The following is a 25,734-nucleotide window of genomic DNA, read 5'->3' as shown; positions in this document are numbered from 1 at the left end:
AAGGTTCATTTGAATACTATCCTTTTCAGATAAGGTCATTACATGGTGTCCATTGTCATTCCGACAGATCCTGCTCTTTAACGCATACTCTGTTTTCTGATTCTGTTCGATAGGAATGCGTTGGAAATTTAACCAGTTTGTAATATGTTTGTGAAATGTTCTTCTTTTCTTTTATTTGATAAGCAGCATATCATAGCCAGTTTCCTTTACTTTGGACCAGTAAATACTTGTCCAGGCAAGAAAAATTAGTTACACTTAAAGACATCATTCCAGCACTCCAGGTCTTTACGGAGGGGACCCAATTCTGTCGTCTGGAGTCACAAGGCTATGCCATAGAGTCTCTTTTTGAAATAATATAGAATATTATAGTATGCCGTATAATTATTGTTGTAAAAAAGAGGTATTTCACCTTCATCTCTGATAATGAAAGATGTTTAGAGATGGTCAAGCACTTTGCTGAGTTTAGAGGGTCATGGGAAACGTTGCAACCACTGTTATGTTGGAAGGGCACGCATTCGTGGTACCAGTACCTGTGGTGTTACTGTTGAGAAGCCTGAGGACTGCTGGGCATGAACCCACATTCTTTCTTATTTTCCTCAGTATAAACACACACTCCTACAGAACCCTGTAGCTGCAGCAGCGGCACGGCGATAGCCTAGTTACGTGTGCCGTGTTGGGGTCTCTGAAAACAATTAGAAGTCCAAAATATTGTACACAGGTCCATTGCATTGATCACTGTCTGTTGTAGCAGCCTGTGGAAAACAGCTCTATAATAAAGATTTTCTGAGCAGAACTGTGTGTCTGTCATAATGAATGATCCATTTCTAATCTCGCTTATCCAGGTCAGTAGTGTGGGAGAGCTAGAGTGTATCCGGCAAACTTTGGGCCCAAGGCGAAAGCAGCTCGTGGACAGGGCACCAGTCCATTGCAGTGTGAACACACACACACACAAACACAGCAGGGTCAACAGGTCACCTGACCTGTATGCCTTTGGACCGTATGGGAGGAACTACAATAAGGAATGTAGAAATGAGCAATAAATAAGTGCTTTTCAGCTGTGTTTTATGTAATTGTTTGCTCCCCAATCATGCCTTCGATTAGTTTGATTGAATGTACAGCAGCATTTTGAACACATGGTCTAAAACATGATTTCTTTCTAAAAGAAATCATGTTCTTTTCTATTTTTTTTCTATTTAGTTTAATATGAATATATTACATACGAATCACGGCGCGCATTGCGCCACCCCGCCAGCAGGGGGCAGACACGCTCCCCAACACCCGACGGACGTCAGCAGAGGCCAGAAGAAGAATTAGAACACCACCCGGTAGGACAGGTCTCACTCTGTTTCTGGAGTCTGAAAGCCCCCCCCCGCCCCGTCACGAAGCCTCGACCCTGAACGTGAACCCCGCTGCGCAGGTCACAGAACTCATTCAAAAAGCTGCTGATTGGACATGTTTTAATCAACGCCAATGGATGCACCAGAAGTTTACTTGAAAATAATTATGCGTATAATACCAAAAACACAAGACATTTCAGTCTATTTAACCTTAGTCTAGCTTCACTCTGCTGCCTCGCTGCAGTAGCCCAATCTACTGTGGAACACTCGGTCGATTGTCACTACTACTACTTCTCTTATATGTCAAGGAATCTGTTGTGTTGTAATGTAACTTAGACACTAAATAGGTCCCCAGTGGTTCTACGCTTACATCTACCACATTACCTTCTTAAACTGGCCCGGTTGAAAGCTCTGGTTGAAAGTTGGACATACAGACACATCATATATGGTTGCTAAAGTATGCAAATAAAGACCAAACAGGCTGTCTGTAAAAGAGAAAAGGGAAGGGTTTATGTTACATGGGCAGTTCTCATCGTTTCAGACCTGAGCACAGTAGGCTGGAGGAGCTGTAATGGCTTCCAGGATAGTACTGCTTCTTCAGCCCCTCCTATTCTTTTGCCAAGATCATTCTTGCATAAGTATATATATATATATATATATTTATCTACGGTCTACAGTCCCTTGATGGTATTTTCTATCATTTAGGCTCCAGCGTAGCATCCAGACGTCGCTGCCGGTGTCTGTGTGGGTGTGCGTGAGTTGAAGGAGGCAGGTTGTTGGGGCTGTGCGTTTGTGAGTAATGGTCCAGCTCTTACTTCTCATCCTCATCTCCCTCGCTCATGCTGCTGATGGAGGCAGAGGCACCTTTGGGCGAGGAGGGGGGTGAGTTTCGGGCGCTGGCCCAGCGGGAGGGTGGAGAGGGTGACCGGGATGGAGAGACCTCCCGTGTGGGGCTGCTGCTCGGGGAGCTGCGGGGAGAAAATGCCTGGATCATACGCCCACTGCGCTCTTGGAACATTTGCTTCTGCGAAAAGAACAAAAAAAAAAAAAAGAAACGAAGGATGACATGTAAGGCCTTTACTTTACAATAAAACATCCAAAGCAAATACTGAATATTTGTGTGTGTGCATCTGTTTTATGTGCATACATCTTAGCAGGGTCCAAACGACCTTGAAAAAATAACACTTTAATGCAGTGGTTCTCAACCTGTACACAATGAGTACCACCTCTGAAATTATGAGGCTGTCTGAGTACCACCATTTTATCCAGAATTACAACCAGTACCCAAGGCCTATTACATTATTGCCCCAATATCAATACTGCACTCAAACACACAACAAGTGAAATTATTAAGAACAAGCGGGATGAGGAGGAGAGCGGCTTATAGAAGTGAGCAGGCATTTGCGGAAATTACATCATCAACACTTCCTGTTTGAAGGCATGTTGGAAAAATTCATCTGTGCTCATCAAATCACAGAGCAACTGCAACGCTTCAAATGTCTGGAAGCCATGAAGGTCTGTGGAGTTACTTTTTTAGGGGAGGGGTCGGAAATTCTCCTGCCGGTAAAAAGCATGAGGAAAGGGGAGGTAACCTTTCCCCTTATGATGACATGAGGAAAAAATTCCAGATCCAACCGTCTCGGCTGCCGCTCTCTGAACGGAAAAAGCAGAATGGCCAAGGCGCTCTTTATACATATAACCATTTCTAGTGAAAATTTCAAAAAAGTTGTTATTTAATTACAAATCCTGTATAAATGTACTTTACTAGTATTATTTGTGTGTGTGTGTGTGTGTGACTGTACAGTCATGTTTCTGTGTATCTTTGCCAGTAATCTGCTGTTTTTGCAAATCTCGTGCCTTTTAAAGAGCGGATTTACATGCAACATATCTACACCCAGATTAGAGGAGAAAAAGGACTCAGATGCTGTCTAGAAGGCCCTCTGAACAGAATCCCCTCACCCACGGGAGCTTACCCAAGTTCCATCTGGGCCAAACAGTTCCAAGAAGTTCCCGATAAACTCACGGGATTTCTCTTCCCACTTCTGTATCAGGTCCGCGCTCTTTTCCTCGACCCTGTACACAAAGTGCTTGGACTTCTCCTCCACCGTACGAACCTTCTCCTTCATCCGGTCCACCTGATTCTGCAGGCGGTATTTCTTCTCCTGGCAACATGTTGTGATTCACATCACGTCACTGTGGTGTTTATATTGCTTTTACTAATCATATTCTGTCTTTCTGAAGTGCTGTTTTAATCCTAGGCATCACTGAAAGCCTTTATTCTATGAAACTAATAAAATAACTAAACATTAACATAAACTTCGGTGGTAATAGCCTTGTATTCCAGAGCATGACCCTCATTTGCTTTAGGTAGACTGTCCCCATAACGACCGATTGTAAATCACCCTGGATGAGGGCATCTGATAAAACACATGTAGCTTCATTGAGGGCTAATTCCTTCATTATCTGTACATAATCTCAGCTGCCAGTGAAACTTCATAATCTGAGATCTATAATGATGAGCCAACATCAATGAACTTGATTGTACTTACATTGATATAGCTGACATTGAGCTCTTTGGCCGTATAACCTCTCTGCAGGTTGCGTCGGGCGTAGACATCATAGTCCCGAACAATCCGGGTGATGAGGTCAGAGGTAGAAATCCCCTCAGTCCTCTGAGTGGGAACGAACATGCCTGGAAGACACACAAAGCTCTACATGAACACACAAAACTGAATTCAAAAGTTTGATACACAGTGGCCCAGCAAACACAACAATTGTGCATCTCTCATCATTGTGCATCTCTCAATACAATACATTTGACCTCAATGACTGGAAAGGGTTTTGGAGAATGAAAACCCGAAAGTGATTCTTTTGTTTTGTCATTGTGAAGCACAGCAAGTACAGCACATGGTGCATACAACAAAATGTGTCCTCTGCATTTAAAAACCATGTAAAAACTTGCCGACTGGGGGAGCAGTCCTCTTTACAAGTCTGCTTCCTTACCCGCTAGGCCATCACTGCCCCATGTGGCCCAAAGTTTAAACGTGTTCATAATGACGTTTAAATCTAGAACAAACTGACATTTTAGAATGCAAATTATGGTTTGTGTGTTGTTTTGTTTGACATATTTCTTAGCATTAGGGAGTGTATGTAATCTTCTTACTATGTTTTATTAGTTTAATGGTTATTACTTTAATGGCTCAAAGTTTTGTATGCTTCCTTTTTAAGCATCTACTTTAATTTCAGCCTGTACATTATTGCTACAAAATCATTTTATGTGCATCACCCAATAGCAATAATGTAACTTTAGTGCAGTATCTAAACTCAAATGGCATATTATTTTAAATGAAAATTATAATGTGCTGGCACAGACCTCATAGAGCAATGATACTAAGCTAAATAATAACAAACTGTAAAGATGCAAATATCACAGCAGGCGGAACTTTGACACAAGAAGACCTGAGGCCTGAGGTTATCAATGTGGGGAATGACAGTATTTTGGACTTTGCTAGAATAATCCCAGTTATTCCTTTCATGTGCCAGCATTAGGATGTTTGGAGATATTGGAATCTCTTAAATTAGTGCAATGTGGGGGGACCCTGAAAGGCAAAGGGGTCTTATGTAAATGAACTTCCTCTCACCAGCCTCCTTAATGTGCTTGTACACGTCTTCAGTACCTGCTGAGGAGTATGGGATGTCATCATGGGCCACAAAGTCGATCTGAAATGTTGACATATTTTCTCGATGAGACACATTAATTATAACTGAGAGACACTGATCTCCTCCCAGCTGCTGGACAGACCTTGTGTTTCTCCAGAAACTCTGCGGTGAGAGTCCAGGGTGCATCTCGCACCACCTCGTCCACGTAGCGACAGTGCCTCAGTGCCTCGTACCGCTCATCCTCCGTCATTACTGTGAAGCCCTTGTATTTATGGGTGAGTTCATCGCTACACACTGAAACACACAAAGAAATCTATACTTTACCCATTACAATGGGTTTCAAAACCTTTGCAAACAAATAGATGAGCAAATGGGACTGTACATTTATAGAAAAGGTCAAAAACATTCTTTGTGACATTAATAATTAATTCGTTTATTACAATTAATGTCAGTATGTTTGTATTTGCCTGAATATATATATATGAATGTGATGAGGAATGCATACCTCCAACTATTAGGTATGAGTTGGGAAAGAGGTTCTTGGCTTGCATCAATGCACGGGCGTGGCCCGAGTGGAAAAGATCAAAGATCCCATCAGCATACACCCGCACTGGCCTGTCCACTGCAGAAACAAAAAAAAAAACCTCAGTTGTCTCAAGATAACAGTGTCTCAAGATAACCCACCGATTCACTCCAATAAATGTCCATTATCTCTAGGCTTATGGCAATTTGAAAATAAAGAGTAGCTCTTTGACTGTTTTACTAAAATGTGGAAGTGAAAATGGAAAATCTGACTGACCGGGTGTGCCATGTTTAGCCTGTTCGATGGTCAGTTTCTCATGAGGGGCCCGACAGTCGCAGCTCGTATCCTGCATAAATATCGCTGGCTCGGTCAGAGTCTGTGTGTAAAGGAGGAGAAATAAAGAAAACTCTGAGGGGAAGTGTGCCAAGCATGAATCACGGCGTCAAAAGCTGATTAAATTGTCCTTCACGTTTGTAAGGTCGTGTATGACAAACATGACATAAACACTGAATATGTAACAGTGACCCAAGCGAGCTACTGTGAACTAAACATTAAACTCATTAAAGCAGAAGAAATAAACCAGCAGGAATATTTGATTTATGGGATGTTTCCTCACATCTCATTAATCTCATAAATCCATTAATGTCAAGGTAATGTTACAGCTTTTGTTTTTGCATTTTTTGCATCTACCATACCTTATTATGTATAGTGTTTACAGAGGATCTAGAATTCATTTTTAATTGGGTAAAGTCATAGTGCTCATGAACCCTCACATTTGTCTTAAAATGAAGACTGTATAGAAGCTACAAGTTTAGATGATGTTTGGACTTGATAACATAGAATCGATGGATTTAATTGATGGACAGCTTCTAAATTGCACTTATTGTCACCTGTCAATAAAGACCGGGTGGGATCAAGAAATCAATGCCACTTTCAGGCAAAACGCAACATAGACATAGACTTGGATCATATTTGTTTCTGTGGGATTAACTGGTTTAAATGCAGAGGACACATCTTGTTCTATGCACCATGTGCTGTGCTTGACAATGACAAAACAAAAGAATCACTTTCGGGTGTTCAATCCATCATGTCTGACTGTGCATGTACATCTTGAAATGTTCTTATAATATGTTTTGGAAAAGCATTGTGCGAATATCAATATGTCTTTAGAAAGGTCATAAAGTGCATTGGGGCTTCTCACGGCACACCGAAATTGAGTAAGCCACGCCTGTCTCACAAAGTCGCTAAAATACATGCAAAACATGGGACTAATAGAACACGCATCCTTTGTTGCTTTCAAAAGGTAGATTAATGGTACATTTCAAACAGGACATACAGTTTCGCTTAAAATTCGCCCTGATTGCCATTAAAATTGGTGACCATCTGTCTACATAGGAAATGCACAGTAAGAATCCCGTTTGACCTCTATAACAGCATGAATCCCCACTGTGACACACACACACACACACGTTGTGTAATATTCCTGGCAAAGTCAGATCTGGTATAGAAGATAGAAGGAGAGCGGCTGTTCTCTGAAGACTGATCGCCATGGTAGCAATACGGATTTAAAACAGGCCTACGGATGAAAACCCATTCCCATGGCAACAGGGCTACCGCACACAGAAAGGATGCTAAAGACCTTTCCCAGAATTCAACACAGGGTAAAGAGGAGGAGCAGACGGACGCGCCGTGTTAAACGACCAGCCTAGGGGTGGGTGCGCTCCCCGAGGACGCAGACTGAAGCGCACGACATCTGGCTCGTACAGGGGGATTAACAAGCCAGCAGCAGTGACATCGGCCCTCTCAGCACATCACAACAACTCATGCACAGGATCCAGGGGAGCTGACTGGTGCAGGCGTTGCCCCTTCCTCATCCCAGCAAGTACGCTTCTTTGTTTTAGGAGATGGTTCCTTTCTCCTTCAGCAAGTGCACACAGCTCCACCTCCACCACCCCCTGCTTCCCACCACAGCATCACTCCAGGATAAGAGGATGAAGGACAAACGCGTTTCATAACACCAGGTCTTCTCCTCTCATTCACACACACGCACAGAGAAACCCTCAACAAAGCCGGGCGTTCCTCACCGTTCGCGGCTGGGGACAAGTGTGTTCTAGTTCCTCCATCTTTCCTGGAGGCTCATGGGAGAAGGCCACTGGTTCACCTGTCTGTGACTCAGCATCAGTAGCGGTGGCGCGTCTCCCACCGGCTGCTTTGAGGAGCGGCCGTCAACTCCCGCACTCCGCTGAGCCCGGCCCGTGCCCCCGCCCACAGTCCTCCTCACGTCCTCGTCGCCGCCGCCCCTTCTCGCCCCTCCCCGGCGCCCATACTCCCCGTCCTGTCTGCGGAGAGACGGCAGCCGAGCGGACTGCGCGCACCCTCCGTTCGCCATGCTGACGACAGCGCTGGCGCGGGCTGTGGTTGGCCAGCGGGGAGCCAATCAGCTCCTTGAGCCCGCCTATCTACTTTACATGCAAAGAGGTGATTGGCTGCTCCCTCTGTAGCGCCACCGAGGTGAAAACATCCCTGAGCATCTTAGCACATCTTCGTTATGGCCTGATATCCCACAAAGTTAAGAGATAATTCTGTGGGATATCCGCTTAAATATAATTTAAATATCCGCTTAAATATTTTTTAAATACGCGGCTGTGTTTCCGTGCACAAAGTTTGCATTCGGTTGGACAAGAATTTAATATGTACAGTATATTGTAATTAGAATGCATTACTCTGCCAAACATTTCTACCCAGCAGCACAGGCAAACATTACAACAAGCAACTTAACACAATAGCCAATAGGCCACATTTCCCTTCAAATCTGGTCAAAGGCAGCAACGGACCACACATATCAGACCTACATCACAACATATCAAATGACAAATGTACCGTATGTGGTCTTCTTATTTTGTCCGTCGCCCTCATAGGTGACCCAGCAATTAGTTTTTCTTTTTTATCCTGTTTTGAAATCTACTGAGGCAGATTACTGTGAGCTGCTGGCCACGGCTGACGGGAGTGTAGTGTGTGATGGGAGTGTGTGCCGTACAGACTGTCCCACTGGGTCCCGCTCCAAGTAGACAGGCTATTGTTCTGAATCCAAGGATTCGCAAAGACAGTATGCTTATGATATGGTAAATAGGGCACCATCTGTTTCTGAACAAAGACTCTACACAAAACGGACACTTGTTCATGGCATACAAAAGTTGTAGTAATATCAAACAACGTAGCAATAACCACGTTCATCATGATTCGAATTTTAGAGAAAACCGTCCATCTTGATCTTTTTACTTAGTGTATTTGATTTTTTTATTCAATTTGGTTAATTACATCAAGTTATGTATGAGTTGCTTTAAGGACCCCAGAAATAATGTTTTAAAGCGTGAAAATAGCCAAATCCTTCATAAGGAGAGGGTAAATTCTCACAGATATTTCAACAGTTTTGTAAATGTCATCTGAAAAACACTTGTTTCTACTTTGGTTTTTAGTTCAGTTTGAGCCCTGTCAGGACATTCGTGTTGTGGTTTCCCCTGTTTTTGTCTTGCTTTTATTTTCTGCAATGTTATTTGGACAGTTCACTGCGTAAAAAGGTACATTTGCCACTATTGGCTCCGCGTCAGCGGTACATACCCGTGTCCGCTACCAGGAGCTGCATCGCCACCTGACTGTACATTGAAATATCGGATTCGATTGGTTGCCATTTCGACGCGTCACTTCCGGCGTATGAGTTTCCCCGGGAAAGCGCTTTGGCGCGGAATCTGTTGTTTTCCCCCGAGCCGCACTGAGCCGGACGTGGTGAAATAGTTTTTAGCTGCAGAACACGCGATGGCCCCGGTGTCTAACTCCGACAAGGACGCGAACAACGCGGACGGCGGTGAGTGTCCGTTCCAGCGCGGTGCGTGGTGCGCGTCGCCCGGTTCGGGTCGAGATGTTAGCCTCCTGTGCTAACGCCGGACCAAAAATATCCAAAAAAAAGTTGTAGAGCCGCTTATAGAGATTTCTGGATGGTTTTGTGAATGAAATCTACATCTCAACGATACAATAGTTTTCACTTAATCATAATACTGTGAGAACACAGTGAGTCGTTTGAATTAGGCATTCATATATAATACTTAATGTAAATGTAATGCTTGCATCCGTAGAAGCACCTTGTCCGTGACGTTTCAGTTTGAGCAAAATGTGCCATTCAGCTGTCAAGAAAGTAAACACACGTGCCTTCATGCAGATGTTGGGGATGCCTGTGGTCTTGCTGCCACCCGCTCCAGAAGAGAGAAGAAGGAGAAGGTTGGACGCAAGTCTGCTTTGGAGCAGCTTAAAAGAGCCAAAAAGGGCGAGAAACTCAAATATGAGGCGAGTGATTACATGGGCTGTTGCACATGTATTCATCTTAAACATCCCTGCTGTTTTATTTTTCTGCGTCTTTGTGGACAAAGTGGCATCCTAAGTTTGCATGTTGACAGGTGGAAGAATTTTCCAGTGTGTATGAAGAGGTGGATGAAGAGCAGTACTCTAAAATGGTCCGTGACCGGCAGGAAGATGACTGGATCATTGATGATGGTAAAAAAAGACAGAGCATTAAATTGTTAATAATTCTTACTTGTCGTGTACAGGGCTCTCACCTTTCTGCTAATTCTTTATTTAACTTAATATTCCTGACTTCCTTTATTGTCCGCCCAGATGGAACAGGCTACGTGGAGGATGGGAGGGAGATCTTTGATGAAGATCTGGAAGAAGACGTTTCAGATAAAGGTCCAAAAGGTAAATAGTTAATAGGAAAACATGGTAGGTGGGTAGGTTAGGGCTAACACAATAATAGGTTCATAGCATAAATTAAAGTAAGTGTGACAGTACTGTATAACTAGTGGGAATACCCACAGACAATGCTTTTGTTCTGCACCATCTTGGCATCATAAACATTGTCATTCCATTGTTATGTGGCACAATGAGTTTGCGCATAGTTTCTGTAGATGTTTACATAGATGTAAAATATCCTTTAAAGTGCAGTTTTTACATAGTGTCTGCGTGGAAAGCAGGTGGAAAACGAGGTGATGGCAAGGACAAGAAGAATGTTAAGAAAGTGGTTGTGTCCAAACCCAATAGCATCAAGAGTCTGTTCATGAACAGTAATGTGAAGAAACCTGCAGAGGTAAATTATAAACAAGACCTTTATTTAAATAAAAATTCAAAGCATTACATGAATCAAACAAGCTTACATTAATCATTTAATATGTTATATTTCTGCCTGTTGGAATTTTAGAAAGATGTAGATCTTTCTAAAGATGATCTGCTTGGTGACATTCTGCAAGATCTGCACTCTGAGGTAGGCTTTTGGTACAAAACACAGCTCTACAGTAATATAGATTAATGTGGTCCTACAGTCTTTAAATGCATCCCTTAAATCTTCCAGAAACCTGTTATTTTCACACCTCCACCCATCGTTACATTGAAGAAGAAGAGATCTGTGGGATCCACGATGAACCCATTTTCTGTCAAACCACAAACTCAAAAGGTTTCTGCCCTGTTTCAGCTCTGTTGTTCAGTGTGCCTCATGGGACTGTTACCGCCTCATGTTAATTGACTGGATGCTAATTTGTTCTGTAGGATGCTTCTCCAGCTCTGGGGTCAAAGGCTATTGTCCGGCCATCACCAGCAGAACCTCCAGCTAGAGCTGTTTCTCGACCCTTGTCCTCAAAACCAATCCCTGCAGTCAAGAAAGTGAAAGTGGAGGAACCTGAGGAAGGTATGGATCTCGGGACACCTTAGCGAAATGGTTGTGTAAGTCCTGCATAACTTGTCCTTTGAGAAATACATCTGTGTGTTAATGGAACCGTTTTTCAGAGGAAGAGACGCTCCACTTGGATGAGGTGGACTTTGACGAGCCTATGGATGTGGGTGATGAGCAGAATGAGGAAGTGGCTGTTAAAGTAGAGCCTGACCCAGAGACCACACCAACAGTCAAAGAGGAGCCTAAGCCTGAACATGATGCAGCATTAATGTGAGTCTTTCAGTGAGAAATGCTGTGAAAGTTTATAGAATAAAAGACAGATTAGGCTTCTTTATCATATAGACTTCTGTTCTTGGTTTTACGTGGTTTTATGTTCTTTGCCTTTATTTCAAGGTCCGACCTGCTATTTTGATTACAGTTAATTTTCTAAGGATGCTGTATTACCGTTTAGATAGATCAGCCTTCAGATTACTGGACTTACTCTGGTCCTTGCAGGAGACCGTTACTTTGCATTAAAACGAGTGGGCTACTTATTTTTAAGATCTGGTTTGATGGGAGGTTCCTGCTGGCAGAGTGTGGAGGAAGATGTGGTGAATGAGGCTCCAGTGGATGTACAGGTGGACTCCAGTCGTCTCCCCATGGTGGAGGGTCCTGATGGAGAAATGGTGTTCCGCTTCTACTGGCTTGATGCTTTTGAGGACCAGTTCAGTCAGCCAGGTCAGTCATCATCTTCTGCTCATTGGAAAAGTGAACATCTGCTTTATTAAACATCATTGAGCAAATAACCCACAAATGAAGTCTGAATATTTTGTAATATTAATGTTTATTAAATGTTCTGTTCTGTCTAACACTCTGGTGTACAATACGATGCTTAAAATATCTCACTCTATAGTTCCAGTAGGATCCATAGTACTGTGGCCTTTTGTATCTGCTGCAGGTGTGGTGTTCCTGTTTGGTAAGGTCTGGATTGAGTTGGCTAAAGCCCACGTCAGCTGCTGTGTGGCTGTAAAGAACATTGAAAGGACAATATATATCCTTCCACGTGAGCATGTGAGTGGTGTGACCAATTTCAGTAATGGCTCATTCATATTTGAGCAAATGAAGACCTCAACACAGAATTCTTTCTTCGATAGAAAATGAACATGCCAAGTGGCCAGCAGACTGACTCCCCTGTAAGCATGATGGATGTTTATGAGGAGTTCAATAGCCTGTCAGAGAAATTCAAGATTATGAAGTTCAAATCCAAGGTTTGGATTTGTTTTTGTAACAATGTACCTCTTTATCTTAAAGTAATTATTCTTATGGCACTATAATCTGACCATTCTTATGTCAGAAAGTAGAGAAGAACTATGCCTTTGAGATTCCAGATGTGCCCACACAGAGCGAGTATCTTGAAGTGCGGTATTCTGTAAGTATGATGCACTTTTATACTGTAGTTTCATACATTGTGCACTGCATACTAAAATTTTATTAAAACAACTTCACCCAGGCTGAGATGCCCCAGCTGCCCTCAGACCTAAAAGGGTCTACATTTTCTCATGTCTTTGGCACAAACACGTCCAGCCTTGAGCTCTTTCTCCTCAGCAGGAAGATCCGTGGACCCTGTTGGCTTGACATTAAGACTCCACGTATGGCTTTACACACTTACATACTATGACAGTTAAATTATATTTTAGCTTTAGATTGTTTAGCTTTATTGTTTAAAAGTGCAGAGAGTTCCTTGTGCAAAATCTTTTTTCAAAGCTCTCATTTCAAAACATTTTAAATTTCACTACATTCTCCCATTTCTAAATTTTTTGCAGAGTTGAGCAGTCAACCCATAAGTTGGTGTAAGGTGGAGGCATCTGTGCTGAAGAGTGACCTGATCACTGTGGTCAAAGACCTGCCCACACCCCCACTGGTGGTCATGTCAGTTAGTCTAAAGACTGTGCAGAACCCAAAGACACACCACAATGAGGTGACTGTAACACTTTACCTAACCCTAACCCCAAAAATTATATCTTAACATAGTTATTATGGTAGTTATAGGAATATCTCCTTAACCATACCCCTCCTAGGTTGTGTCCTTGGCTGCTCTCATTCATCACAAATTTCCATTGGATAAGGCCCCACCCCGACCCCCATTCCAGAACCACTTCTGTGGTGAGTGATTTTTTTCCTGATTGTCATTTGCACTAAGAGACTGCTATTTATTTTACTGCATATTAAGTTATAATATTCTTTCCCCAGTTGTGAGCAAACCCAATGACTGCATCTTTCCATATGACTTCCAAGAAGCCCTCAAGAAAAAGGTACGTTAAAAAACTAATGATACGTTGTGACCTCCCAATTAATGTTTTCTTGCTCATAGTTCCTTTTGGTTTTAGAATGTAAAGGTGGAGGTTGCAGCCACAGAACGGACTTTGCTGGGCTTCTTCTTGGCCAAGATGCATAAAATTGACCCTGATGTTTTAGTTGTGAGTATGGTTATTAAACTCTAGTGCTCTAAATTGCTGTAAACGACAAGTTAATCTTCCTGATTAACAGTATCTTGTTTTTCTGTCTTTGAGGGCCATGACATATTTGGATTTGACTTGGAAGTGCTGCTTCAGAGGATCAGTGTATGTAAGGTGCCTCACTGGTCCAAGATTGGAAGGTTACGGCGTTCCAACATGCCCAAATTGGGGGTGAGTCCAAGTCTTTGTAATACATAGAATTCTGCCTTTGTTTTACCTTGTGACTTGGTTTGCATATGTTTCCTTGTATATGCTTGTAGGGTCGCAGTGGCTTTGCAGAAAAAAGCGCCACCTGTGGGCGGCTGGTGTGTGATGTGGAAATCTCAGCAAAAGAATTGATTCGCTGTAAAAGTTACCATCTTTCTGAGCTGGTGGCCCAGGTTCTGAAGACTGAGCGTGCTGTGATCCCTCAGGAGAACATCAGGAACTTGTATTGGTTAGTCTGGAAAATATATCATTAAGCCTCAAAGGCTTTGAAACTAGGGCTGGGCAAAACACAGAAAAGAAATGGATTTAAGAGCCCCTCAGAACCACATTAACATTTCAGTATAAAAATAGTTTTGACCATGAAATGGTATATCTGCACTAGCTGATCTCTTTTTCGGGGAAAATAGTCATATTGCATGCAAATTAAATTGCCCGCCCCTTACAGATTGCACTCTGATTAGTGTCATCAGGCTTTCCCTGCTTCTTCTGCCATTTACCCCCTTGGTTAATGGCTAATTATGTTATGCTTCTCGTTTCAGTGACTCCCCTCACCTGCTCTACCTACTGGAGTTCACATGGACAGATGCAAGATTGATCCTGCAGCTCATGTGTGAGCTGAACGTTCTGCCCCTGGCCTTGCAGATCACTAACATTGCTGGCAATGTCATGGTGAGCAAAGAGATGCTTCTGTTAGGTAGTATTATTGTTTGGCTGACAACCTCTATATGAGGCCTATCTCATATAGAGGGAATTTAATGGGATTTTATTTGTTCGCATATATGCTTTATCATACATCTTTACCATGGTAACACTTTTTATCCATCTTACACGTGTGCCTTAAATGTTATTGCTCCACGTTCTTGCTCTGCCAACAGTCTCGAACTCTGATGGGTGGGCGTGCTGAGAGGAACGAATACCTTCTCCTCCATGCCTTCCATGAAAAGAACTACATTGTTCCTGACAAGAAGTTTTTTAAGAAAACTCAGCAGGACTTGGTATGGTCAAGATTACTGACAGAGATTTCCCCTTTTGTTTTATATTTTAATTCAGATTCTGTGTTTGTTTCTGTAATGGCAGGCTGAGGACGATGAAGATTTAGACATGGGTAAAGGGAAGTCTAAGAAGGTGAGGAAAAAGGCTGCATATGCTGGAGGACTGGTGTTGGATCCAAAAGTGGGTAAGTGACGTTCCTCAAGTCCACATCCGCGCATTGCAGTGTCTGCAATGTGAGTAAATAAAATAATAAAGCTCTTTATATAATAAAATTGAATTATTGAGGAAGTGGCCTTAAGAATCAATAAAACTGAAATAAATTATAGCTGAATTTTACACAGAAGTCAGTATTGAAATTAGTTTTTTCGTGCATGTACAAGTATGTGCATTGTGCTCTTTTGTACATGTTTTAGTCTATGTTCTACTGTATGTGTATTGTTTGTTCTAACTATCTTGTGTTTTGTGTTGTTTACCGTCAGGTTTCTATGATAAGTTTATTCTGCTCCTGGACTTCAACAGCCTGTACCCATCCATCATTCAAGAGTTCAACATTTGCTTCACCACAGTTCAGAGAGAGTCCCCTGGCACACACAAAAAAGCTGAGGTGTGGATTTCAGAGCAAATGTATATATTTGAGCTGACTACAGGATGATTGAGTCAGCTCGATTAAATAAAACACAGTGTTTGTTGTTGCAAGTTGTCCCACTTCAAAAGATGAGGTCTGTAATTTTCATCATAGGTACACTTGAACAGTCAGACACAGAATGTAAAAAAAAATCTAGGAAATCACATTGTATGATTTATATATGTGTGTGTGTGTGTGTGTGTGTGTGTCCATACTGTTAATAAACTTACTTTATGAATGAAGCTTGCTTTAATTGTTACTCTAATTCCAGGACGATGGTCCAGATGAGATTCCTCAGCTCCCAGATCCAGACTTGGACATGGGAGTTCTGCCCAAAGAGATCCGAAAGTTGGTTGAACGCCGACGTCAGGTCAAGCAACTGATGAAACAGCCAGATCTCAACCCCGACTTGCTACTCCAGGTCAGTGCAAGTCCTACCTTTGCTCAAAGATGAACCGTCACCACAGTCTGAGTTCAAGAGTGCTCTGGAGCAGGTTTTCATCCAGGATGTCTCTGTTCATTGCGGCAGTCATCTTTTCCTTTATCCTGACTAGTCTCCCAGTTCCTGGAACAGAGAGTCCTTCAGGCAAACTCCAGCCATGTGCTTTTTACTAAGGAGTGGCTTCCACTGGGCCAGTCTACCATACAGGCCTGATGAATTGATGCAGAGATGGTTTTCCTTCTAGAAAGTTCTCTTCTGTCCACAGAGGACCTCTGAAGCTCTTACAGAGTGACCATGGGGTACTTAGTTGCCTTCCTGACCTAAGGCCCTTCTCCCCTGTTTGGTGGCTGGCCAGCTCTAGGAAGAGTCCTAGTAGTTTTGTCCAATCAAGCTGCAGAAACATCTCAAGGATGATCAGGGTAAACAGGGTGCACTTGGGCTCAATTTTGAGCTTCATGAGAAAGGCTGTGAATATTTGTCGTTTGTCAGTGTTTTTATTTAAAAAATTTGCCAAACCCTTTTTCACACAGAAAAAGTGGTGCACTGTGAATGCTTTCCGGATGCATTATATGCTGGACTGATGATCCTTATCGGTTTCATTTGTAAACCTATTTCAATAATAATAACATTGTATATGGTTAGTGCTGCAGCATCTACCTTTTGCATGCTCTTATTATTGTTCATTTGGTCTTTCCTGCAGTATGACATCAGACAGAAGGCTCTGAAGCTCACGGCTAACAGCATGTATGGATGCTTGGGTTTTTCCTACAGCCGATTCTATGCCAAGCCGCTGGCAGCCCTTGTTACCCACCAAGGCCGGGAGGTATGTGACACACTTTTTTTTCTTTCTTTCTTTCTCACTCTTGTCAGTGGGAGAACAACAGTGAGGCTGTTCTTGCGTGAAAATGTCACCTGCACAACTTCCACAACCTTCTTATTAGCCAGAAGAGGGCACCCTAAGACCGGTGCAACTCTCTTAAAAGTCTGCCGTTTTTCATTTAGTGAATAGGGATATTTTTCCCCTCCTTTTGTGTGGCAATTGTTAACCAACAGCTCTGTGCTCACCTGTTCATTTGTTCTTTTATTCTGCAAAATGATGTCTCATTGACTTGATTGCCGGCTTGCTGCTCTTGCCTTAAACGGGGGCCAGGCTTTGAGTGTCGGTGGGGTTGCTGTAACATAAACCGACGCACGTTCGTGTTCATTTAATCACCCTCTCTTCTACTCCAACAATACAGCACAGTGGAGCATGGCATTATTCAGCTGGGAGGCAGCCATTAATTACGCTCCCTTTACATTTCCCCGGTGCGCCTTCTGCAGGTCACAGTTCCCCTGTGTGTGTGTGTCTGTGAGAGCGATTTCTACCGCATGAGTCTCGTACGTGGGCAATCAAAGCCCTGATACACCCTTGCGTTGAAATGAATGTGAATTTGAGTTTGCTGCTTGCTGCAGGGGCTTGAGCAAGACTTTGTCCCTGGGGTCTTGCTTGTGTTGCTGGCACATCTCACAACATCATGCACAAAGAACGCTAAGCTTTATTTCCGCTTATTCCCACTCTTGTTTATATGTGCGCATGTAAGAACCGAACATGCCTAAGTGCATGACTTGCAGCGATGGCAGGCAGTGTGCATGAATCGCTGCCCTCACTGGCCTGTATTCGCCCGCGCCGCTTTCGTAATTTTAATCACGTATAACGTTGCCGTTTGTTTTGATTTAGTCTTTATTTATAAGTGGCAGCTATGTGTATACCACAGGTCGATTGCATTTGCGGATATCGTGTTTGCTAGGGTGATGATGAAGCCTCATTTGAATTTTTTTGCTGCTCCGATCTTCAGGTTTCATTCACCCTTGTCCATTGCGCAGCCTAATTGCTTCTGGAAAGCTGATCTTTCCTGGCATCTCCATTGATTCTGAGGCTGCCATGACTACGACTGGGGCATTTCTTGTGCCAACACTTAAGCCATCAAGGTTTCAGGGGCTAGATTTAGGGTTGACCGAGAATGCCATTCTCTTCTTGGTCCATGCATTCTTTAAGCCAGACAGGTAGAGTGACAATTGTGGGCGCCGTTAGTGTGTCACTCGGGTTTTATTGCCCTGTAACCCTCCGTCAGGTGGTGCAGGGCCATGATTGATGGCCGGCCGCTAGTCCCCACATTGTTTCTGGTTGGGCATGTCAGCAGGGAGCGCTTAGCAGGTCAGCTTTATTAGCAGAGCCATGTAACACTTTCTGAGAAGCAGCGTTATCTTAATGCTAACCTGCCACCAGGATGTAAATTCAGTGGGAGGGACGGTAACAGGAACTTACGAAAATGGTTGTACAATATAGATTTTTTTTTACGCACCTGTAGACCTGTACACACATTAAACATGGTTTAGAGGCAGAGAACCCCAGACTCTTGGCAGAAGTGTTAAAAGAAATATTGACCTTCTACACATTACGCTTTAATAAAAGCAGTGGGATTTTAATAATCATTCTAATACTTTTGCCCTAGTATTTCATCAGGGTAACAAGTCTTAAGCTTTTATTTCATTCTTTCATCTTAGCAAGCTGAACCATTTTTTGTTGAGAAATTACTATAACTATCAGAGATCAATGCTATGTGAAAACGTCCATGTACTTAAATTTAAATAAAGTTTTTTTTTTATTTATTCTACTTTTTTATACTTGAATGTTAACAGGCACTTCAGCAAAGTGTACCTCTCTACTTGTGATGTGACCCCACATCCTCGTAGAATCCCTTCAGCAAATTTAGACTTAATTACGTGGTCTGCTTCTGTAGGGCATATTTAATATAGAATTAAGTATTCGGCGGTATCTGATTGCAGGGGTTGGCGCTCCTGCTTTTTGCCATCTGGAGTTTATTGGTTTGTTTCTTTTGAGGGAGCCAGGGGAAGCCCCCCCCCTCACCACAGCAAAGGCTGCCGACCGCGGCCCCTTGGCTTTAGCCCTTTAACTAGCCTAGGCAAACAGCCACCCGCTGCTCTTTGACCTTTCCGATGAAACATTTGTTCTGGTGCGAACCCTTAGCTAGCCTGGCATGTGAAGTATTAAGTGGAATAGGGGTTTAGGATTACATACTGAGGGTTCAGGCTTGATTGATGTCCCCTCGTTTTATTTTTGGGCCCTTTTGTGTGCAGGCCAGTATGAAGAGCTCACCCTTAGTGGAGAGGGGGTTAATCTAGTCATGTTTATGACTTCTGTTGGCCAGTACCGCTGATGGCCATGGAACGCTAGTGAGACTGACCTTTGACCTTGCCCTGCCGCCAGCTTTTGACTCCTCCTTTTCTCCTTTTTATTGGTGTTAAAGGTGAGCTAATTCAAAACCCATTATCAGTAAGGTCCTTGTTTAGGAAGGCAAAATATAAAAATCACGCAGTATCTCCCTCCATGACAATCATAGTAATGTTGGTAAAGCATTGGTGTGTATCCATAGTGCGCTCAAATTGTACACAGTTGTCGGAATCACAGGGGTCATTTTTAACCTTCCTGGAATAAGATGTAAGACAGCCCCCTACTTTCCGAGGGGTAGTTCATCAGGCCTGTCGTAACCCGCCGCCCAGCCCACCTGCCTTTGGTTCCAGGATTTACTCCTGATATTGCTGGACTTAACAAATAGTCACAGGGACTGAGGAATATTTTTGGATTTGTGTTTGTGTTAGCCCTGCTGGAGTGGCAGAAGTTTCTCAATTACCCTTCATCATTGCTTCTCGACGTTCCTGGTCCTAGCCGGACACTTAAATGTACATTTTTAAATCTCTCCTCATATAGTTTTGAGTGCTTCATAACATTTGCTCAGTTGGGAATCCGTCGGACAGGATATTCTTTGTAGAGGAGAATGTCTTGGCAGATGTTGTCTACGGATGGCTTTCCGCAGGTCTCAGATGTCCTTGTGTTAGTCGTCTCCAACTCTGCTTATTCACCGCACTTCATATAACACGAATGCTCTTGTTCGGAGGAGCTACACACGCTCCCTGGCATTGCTCCTGGGCAGCGCCCCCCAATATTTGAGAAAAGCACTAATTTAATCTTTACTGGCTAAGGTTTATTGCTGGTCGGATTATTTTAGTACGATATTGTCAATGTGGTGCTCATGTTGCACACACGTGCACACACACACACACACTCACTGGAGATGCAAGCTGCATGTATGTATACATACATGCATGCATGCATGCCAGGCCATTGATGGGATGTAACTAATATATTTACACAGATCAGCAGGGGGCTTACGGAGAACAATGCTCCCAGTTTATTTTTGATGAGTATTTATACAGAGGCGGCAGAGTGAGTCTCATTTGGTGTCATGCTTTGGATGCCGGCGTGGACACTCAAGTGATTTTGGGCGGTTGTGTTAAATCAGAGTGGGATTTGTGGGGATATTTGATCCTCAAGAGCTCAGGCCTCCATGAGCCCACCACTGAGGAATCTGCTGCATGGGCACAGCCTGGCTGTAGTGGACCAACGCTGAAACACCCTTTCCTTGTGATGTCGCCATTATAATTTACCTTTTTCTATATACTGTCGTCACATCAAAAGGTTTCCGACAGGTTATGAGTTTTTAAAACTTCAAGTATCTTCTCAAGTTTGCATGCTAAAGAGCTAGCAGGGGGGTTTGTACCTAATCCGTGCTGTAGCAATGCGGCATACCTCCAGAGGCAATAGCGAGCTACCGGCACATCAAGTCAGTCTGGACGATCAAGAAGTAATTCTGAGATACCAGGATTTCAAACGATGCCCAGAAAAACACCCATAATCTGTACTGCTTTTACCGTGTGTGTGTTTTTAGGTTGTAGCTTGTGTGGTGCAGTTAAAGATGGGATAAATAATGTTCATATTCTATTAGTCATACACCCTAGCCAGTGCCTGGAATGAGTGAAAATAAAACATCTGATGACTCCGGCAGCTCAGATCCGCACGACGGGAAATAAATAACACTTTCTGCACTGCGGGTCCAAATCTGTTGTTGAATACAGAGCGTTAGTGAACACGAGCTGGCATCGGCCATAGATCACGCTTGACAGGCTGTGCAGTTCTGGTTATTTCAGGCCATGGACTGTCATCCACAAAATGCCTTTCAGCAGGATGCTTTTCAAAACAATTGTCACCAGATACGTTCTTTTACAAGGTTTCTGTGCCGCTGCTGGCTTAAAATGCCTGCTCTGATCTCGGCGACTTGGGGGGGGGGGACTAGAGGGCACCGTTCGAATGCCCTCAGTGGGAGCACATGGTTTGGTGGGGGGGAGGGGGCTGAAGACGTGGCAATATTTAGGGTGGGGGGGGGGGGGCAGCTGACGCCCATCTACAAGTGGTGCTTTGACCAGCAAGAGCCCCCTGTGCTTTTTAAATGGGATGTGGAAATAAGTGCATGCAGGCCAGCATGTCCATTTGAAATGATGGCATTTGAGTGTGTGGTTTGCGTGTTTATGGGTGGCTATGTCACGTATTGGGCTTATAAATGCTCCCGTAATGCATTACGAAAAGGGTATTTCTAATAAAGGCCCTTGTGACAGTTATTATGAGTGAATGAGGCTGCAGCATCTAAGTTCCTTATGGTTAAAGAGGAGCTATAATGTCTATAAAAGCAATCTGCTTACTGTTTACACATGCGCATATCTGCAGCAGTTGCTGGGGAGTGACGCAAGTCCCGAGCGGCACACGAAGTCCTGATGTTTATTGCCGCTTTTATTTAATGCGTCCCCTTATAAAAAAGCTTCACTCGGTGAGGTGTTGAGGCCGACAGAGCCAATTCTCCGGGCCTAATGGTTCATCCTTCCTTCGTCTTAAGAGAGTGTGTGTGTGTGTGTGTGTGTGTGTGTGTGTGTGTGTGCACGCTGAAAGCCTCCCACACTCAGTAGCTAATGGTGGGACGATGCAGTCACCCTTCACAAATTCGGTCTAGTGCACTGAGTGTCCTGGCGGTGGCTGTGTGTGTTTCTCGCCTGTTTCGCTTCTGATAGCAGGGTCCATGCGAGGCTCCCCCTGACCCCTGTCATTTCGGGCTGTGCGCTGGCGCCCCCGTCCCTGTGTGGGGAGGGTGGGGTAGGGTGGCGCAGTAGTGTTCCTCCCTGACCCCGCCAGTCTGATTTGCTCTACACAGCCTCTAATTCACTGGCCTTATTAATTACACACTTCGTCTGTCAGCTAAACTGTTCCCTAACGTGGGATATGGGTGCTCTCTCAGTCGCACACACACACACACACACACGCTAGATTCCAGAGACATCGGCCTCTATTGCACATTTTAAGATGATTATAATGAGGGTATTTATCCATTTATTTCCAAATGCTTTTGGACACAGATGGCTTATGATAAAACACATCAAGTTGCCCCTAATCCATCTACTGACTCCATGTTTGAATGTTCCTGTTTTGTAGACCCAGAATTATGATTCAATGTAAAAAAATTTTTTTGGTTTATTTTTAGTTTAGTTGGTGACATTGGTGACATTGCCAAATGTCCTACCTATATTAGATTTAGAAGCATGTCTTGAAATGTTCAGCGCTGGGCACTGTTCACAGCGTCTTGGAAATTAGTCGATTACTCGACACTTTTTCCTCTCACTTGCCAGTACGTGGCTTTTCGTCGAACAGGTCTTGTATGACGCATCTCCATTTTAGGTGGTTGTGAGCATGGTGCATGGGCAGTTGGGTTATTGGACGCCGGCCTGGAGAAGTGATTGGGTTTTTGTCTGGTCGGTGCAGCTGGTGAGGGGTGCGAGAGCCCCCTGTAGCTCGATGTTTATACAGACCGCGATATGTGTGCTTGGTATGCGTTTTAAAGACGAGTTCCTGCATTCCTGAGCTCCGGTTCGATCGACTTGTCCTCCACCGGGCCTCGCCCCGTCTCTCACAAGCGGCAGAAAGCCATACACACACGAGTGAACTCGTCACCATGGCGCTGGTCTTTCCCGCCGACTGTCCCTCCCACCCCCGGTGGCGCGTTCCCTCTCTGGAGGCTCAGAGCTGTTTGCCGTGTTAACGCCGGGGCAAAGTGATCTGCCTAATTTGCCGTTCAGTGGCGGTGCTAAGTGACTCGACTTTATGGCTGTCTGGGTAATGAGCTTGCACCTGCTCAAGGTCGAGCGCTAACGTGACAGACTTTGTGTAAGCGTCGCCCCGCTAATTTACTCCCCTGCCGGCGACGACTCTCCTTACCATCGCCACGGCAACTCCAATGGCTCTACCCGATGGCTTTCCCTGCAATTTTTCTATTCATCCGCCGCTTCTTTCTTTTCTTTTCTTTTTTTTTTCTAAATTCACTTTTACGCAAATAGGCAAAACATATAATTCATCACTTGTTATAAGTCTTACCGTCAATCACAATCTATTTCATATTTTTATAACCAAAAATTAAGGGAGATAGTTCTTAATCAAGTGTAAACATTTCCGATTCGTATTACGTGTCACTGTCTAAAATAAATTGGGGTCAAAAATAATCCTCCTTTCCCAGAATTTACAAAAGCTTGCTTTCTGCCATCTTAAACGTAATTTCATTCACTCAATTACGAAGATTTCATAAATGGTACTCGAACAGTCTTGTGAGGCTGGGCCGGAGACACTTTCTAGTTATAGCATTTTTTACTTGCAGTCTAAATTATTTTAAACATGTCCTGCACAGTAATTACATCATTGGGTAAATTCCCCAAGTATAGGACATCGAGACTGGGATCAAGAGCACCAATAAACAGTAATGGTTCACATTCACTTCAATTCCTCCGACATCCTATGAAAATTTGCCTCTGGCAATGGTGTTTTAAAAAGAAAAAAAAAATTCAATTTTCCAACAAAACTCCAGACATTAGAAAGAGTTGATTCCCACAGTTTATAATATAAGACTCTGCCTTGTTAGTCAAGAGAGGATTGTATAATTTGGATACAACTTTTGAACAACCATGAGATCTATTGGCCAAGAAGGCACAATTGTTTTTTTTTTTGTTTTTTTTTTAATTATGTCATAGATGTTTTCTTTAATAAAAAATACAAAGCAAAGGAAAAATCACATTCTTTCCCACTGGCTAGCACATGGCTTTTTGTATTTGTGTAAATTGAATTGAGGAAGATTGCTCTGTCAGTCAACGTAAGTGACGTGAGCAGTAACTTTTCCAAATAAGTGATTGGATTGGTTTTCATGATTATTGGCTTCTTGTGTGATCAGAGGTGGATAGAATGAGTGCTATTGACGATATCTATTTTTTTTAATCAATGTAAAGCTATTTTGTGATCATTATCTGGATGGTACTATCGTCCAGCCCTAGTTTCAATTCAACTTGTCAACTCATTGTACTTACAGCAGATTGCCTATTTGTGCATCATTCTGTAAAACTATTACAATTACACAATTTAAAGTGAAGTGATTGTCATTGTGAAACACTGCAGCACAGCACATGGTGACACAACGAAATCTGTCCTCTGCTTTTAACCATCACCCTTAGTGTGCAGTGGGCAGCCATGACAGGTGTGTGTGGGGACGGTGCTTTGCTCGGTGGAACCTCAGTGGCACCTTGGCGGCTCGGGATTCGAACCGGCGACCTTCTGATTGCGGGGCCACTTCCTTAACCTCTAGGCCACCACTGTCACTTCTATAAGCTTGCTCACTATTTATATGTATCATCGTGCAACCTTACAATGTCTGACAATTGGTCCTCTTTCATATGCAATGTGGTGCATGGCTTCGACTCCACGATACAACACAACTGCACCTCAGCAGCAGTTGCACAGGACCCAGTCGATACAGTGGGGGGATTTTTCCACTTCCACCTTTGGTCAGATGGCCTTTAAGGATCACTACAGTCAGAGTTTTATGTAGCATATTGGTTACGCTTTGATGTAAGTACGGAGGCCAGACCTACTGACTAAGCTTGTGCCTGCTCTACTGTAATTAGATCTGTCAGTGCTGATGTGTGCTCTGTGTGTTTTGGGTGACCTTGGCTGTATTCACTAATGCAAAGGGCTGTTCTGTAATTACTCAAACATGGCTCTGCGTTTCCCCCCTCGCCGGAATTTGCCACCTCATAAAGCATGCTTAAGTCCTGCTCCAGTTTCAAGGAGTGTAGCCCCCAGTCTCGGAAATAGCTGTGTCCTTGTCCTGAGGGGTGCAGGGGTCCGGCCTGTGTGTGTGTGTTTGCCCGCAGTCTTGCTCTATTGCTGTTGACAGGCTCCACCGTGGCCACGTCTCTTCCAGGCCTCAGATTAGAGTCCTTATCCCTCCCCTCCCTCCCACACCTGTCCGGATCCCTCTGCCACAGAGGTCACCCCCACTGGGCCGGGCCTGGCACTCGCAGAACAGTAACCGCCCTGAGTCAACATTTACCCCCTCAAACTGCTCTGAAACCACCGCCATCTGTCTTCACACGCTTCCCGTCGCCCTCTTCCTCCCTCCCTCCCTCCCTCGCTCGCTCCGACTCGATCTGGCAGCTGTGGCTGACGTGGGTTCCTCTCTGCAGCTGGACAGCCCTCTGTTTCTCTCTCTCTCTCTCTCTCTCCCCCCACTCACCCTCCTTTTCTCACTGCTGCGTTCGGCCATCACCCAGGCCACTCGTGATTAAGGCCATTAGGCATTATTATGGCTCGGCTGGTGTGTGGGTTTGGAGCCCCATTTCAGTGCAGTTAATAGCCCTCTTAGCCAATTATCCTCCATTTAAAAGCAAATCACTGAGGCTTTTTCATTCCCCCATTGCTAAGTGTTGAATTACTGAATAGATTTGCTAATTAAATTCTTTGTGTGTGTATGTGTACTTG

General features: G+C 43.8%; 2 protein-coding genes across 6 annotated transcripts in view; one reads left to right on the top strand and one right to left on the bottom strand.

Annotated features, from left to right (window-relative positions):
* Positions 1-1,443: 1,443 nt before the first annotated feature.
* LOC114766905 (choline-phosphate cytidylyltransferase B) lies at positions 1,444-7,886 on the bottom strand. 3 transcript variants are annotated; one of them, XM_028958285.1, is made up of 8 exons: positions 7,605-7,886; positions 5,797-5,896; positions 5,503-5,619; positions 5,140-5,291; positions 4,979-5,057; positions 3,887-4,029; positions 3,361-3,499; positions 1,444-2,361 (listed from the first exon to the last, which is right to left on the bottom strand). In XM_028958285.1, exons 1-8 carry the CDS (start codon positions 7,641-7,643, stop codon positions 2,162-2,164), a joined length of 969 nt encoding a protein of 322 aa, XP_028814118.1. In that variant the 5' UTR covers positions 7,644-7,886; the 3' UTR covers positions 1,444-2,161. The 3 variants fall into 3 exon arrangements, with proteins under 3 accessions (XP_028814118.1, XP_028814108.1, XP_028814099.1); XM_028958275.1 differs by having other exon boundaries at positions 3,311-3,499; positions 5,015-5,057; positions 7,605-7,884; XM_028958266.1 differs by having other exon boundaries at positions 3,311-3,499; positions 7,605-7,883.
* Positions 7,887-9,238: 1,352 nt separating this feature from the next.
* LOC114766850 (DNA polymerase alpha catalytic subunit-like) overlaps positions 9,239-25,734 on the top strand; it is a 42,126-nt gene continuing 25,630 nt past the window's right edge. The window contains exons 1-26 of one of the 3 annotated variants that reach the window (XM_028958140.1): positions 9,239-9,382; positions 9,734-9,858; positions 9,969-10,065; positions 10,186-10,266; positions 10,542-10,654; positions 10,766-10,828; positions 10,916-11,017; positions 11,110-11,248; positions 11,347-11,503; positions 11,775-11,950; positions 12,171-12,283; positions 12,367-12,480; positions 12,567-12,641; positions 12,723-12,861; positions 13,036-13,190; positions 13,291-13,375; positions 13,463-13,524; positions 13,600-13,689; positions 13,783-13,899; positions 13,989-14,164; positions 14,475-14,604; positions 14,811-14,930; positions 15,013-15,112; positions 15,408-15,532; positions 15,825-15,974; positions 16,696-16,818. In XM_028958140.1, the coding sequence (XP_028813973.1) occupies positions 9,334-9,382; positions 9,734-9,858; positions 9,969-10,065; positions 10,186-10,266; positions 10,542-10,654; positions 10,766-10,828; positions 10,916-11,017; positions 11,110-11,248; positions 11,347-11,503; positions 11,775-11,950; positions 12,171-12,283; positions 12,367-12,480; positions 12,567-12,641; positions 12,723-12,861; positions 13,036-13,190; positions 13,291-13,375; positions 13,463-13,524; positions 13,600-13,689; positions 13,783-13,899; positions 13,989-14,164; positions 14,475-14,604; positions 14,811-14,930; positions 15,013-15,112; positions 15,408-15,532; positions 15,825-15,974; positions 16,696-16,818 (2,976 nt within the window). In that variant the 5' untranslated portion in view covers positions 9,239-9,333. Of the gene's footprint in view, positions 9,383-9,733; positions 9,859-9,968; positions 10,066-10,185; positions 10,267-10,523; positions 10,655-10,765; positions 10,829-10,915; positions 11,018-11,109; positions 11,249-11,346; positions 11,504-11,774; positions 11,951-12,170; positions 12,284-12,366; positions 12,481-12,566; positions 12,642-12,722; positions 12,862-13,035; positions 13,191-13,290; positions 13,376-13,462; positions 13,525-13,599; positions 13,690-13,782; positions 13,900-13,988; positions 14,165-14,474; positions 14,605-14,810; positions 14,931-15,012; positions 15,113-15,407; positions 15,533-15,824; positions 15,975-16,695; positions 16,819-25,734 lie in introns of all 3 variants that reach the window. The other 2 variants (XM_028958132.1, XM_028958123.1) reach the window with 2 other exon arrangements.

Source organism: Denticeps clupeoides, chromosome 2 (genome assembly GCF_900700375.1).
Source record: "Denticeps clupeoides chromosome 2, fDenClu1.1, whole genome shotgun sequence".
Taxonomy (NCBI): Eukaryota; Metazoa; Chordata; class Actinopteri; order Clupeiformes; family Denticipitidae; genus Denticeps; species Denticeps clupeoides.
Note: the sequence above shows the minus strand (reverse complement) of the source record. Positions and strands in the feature narration are given on the sequence as shown.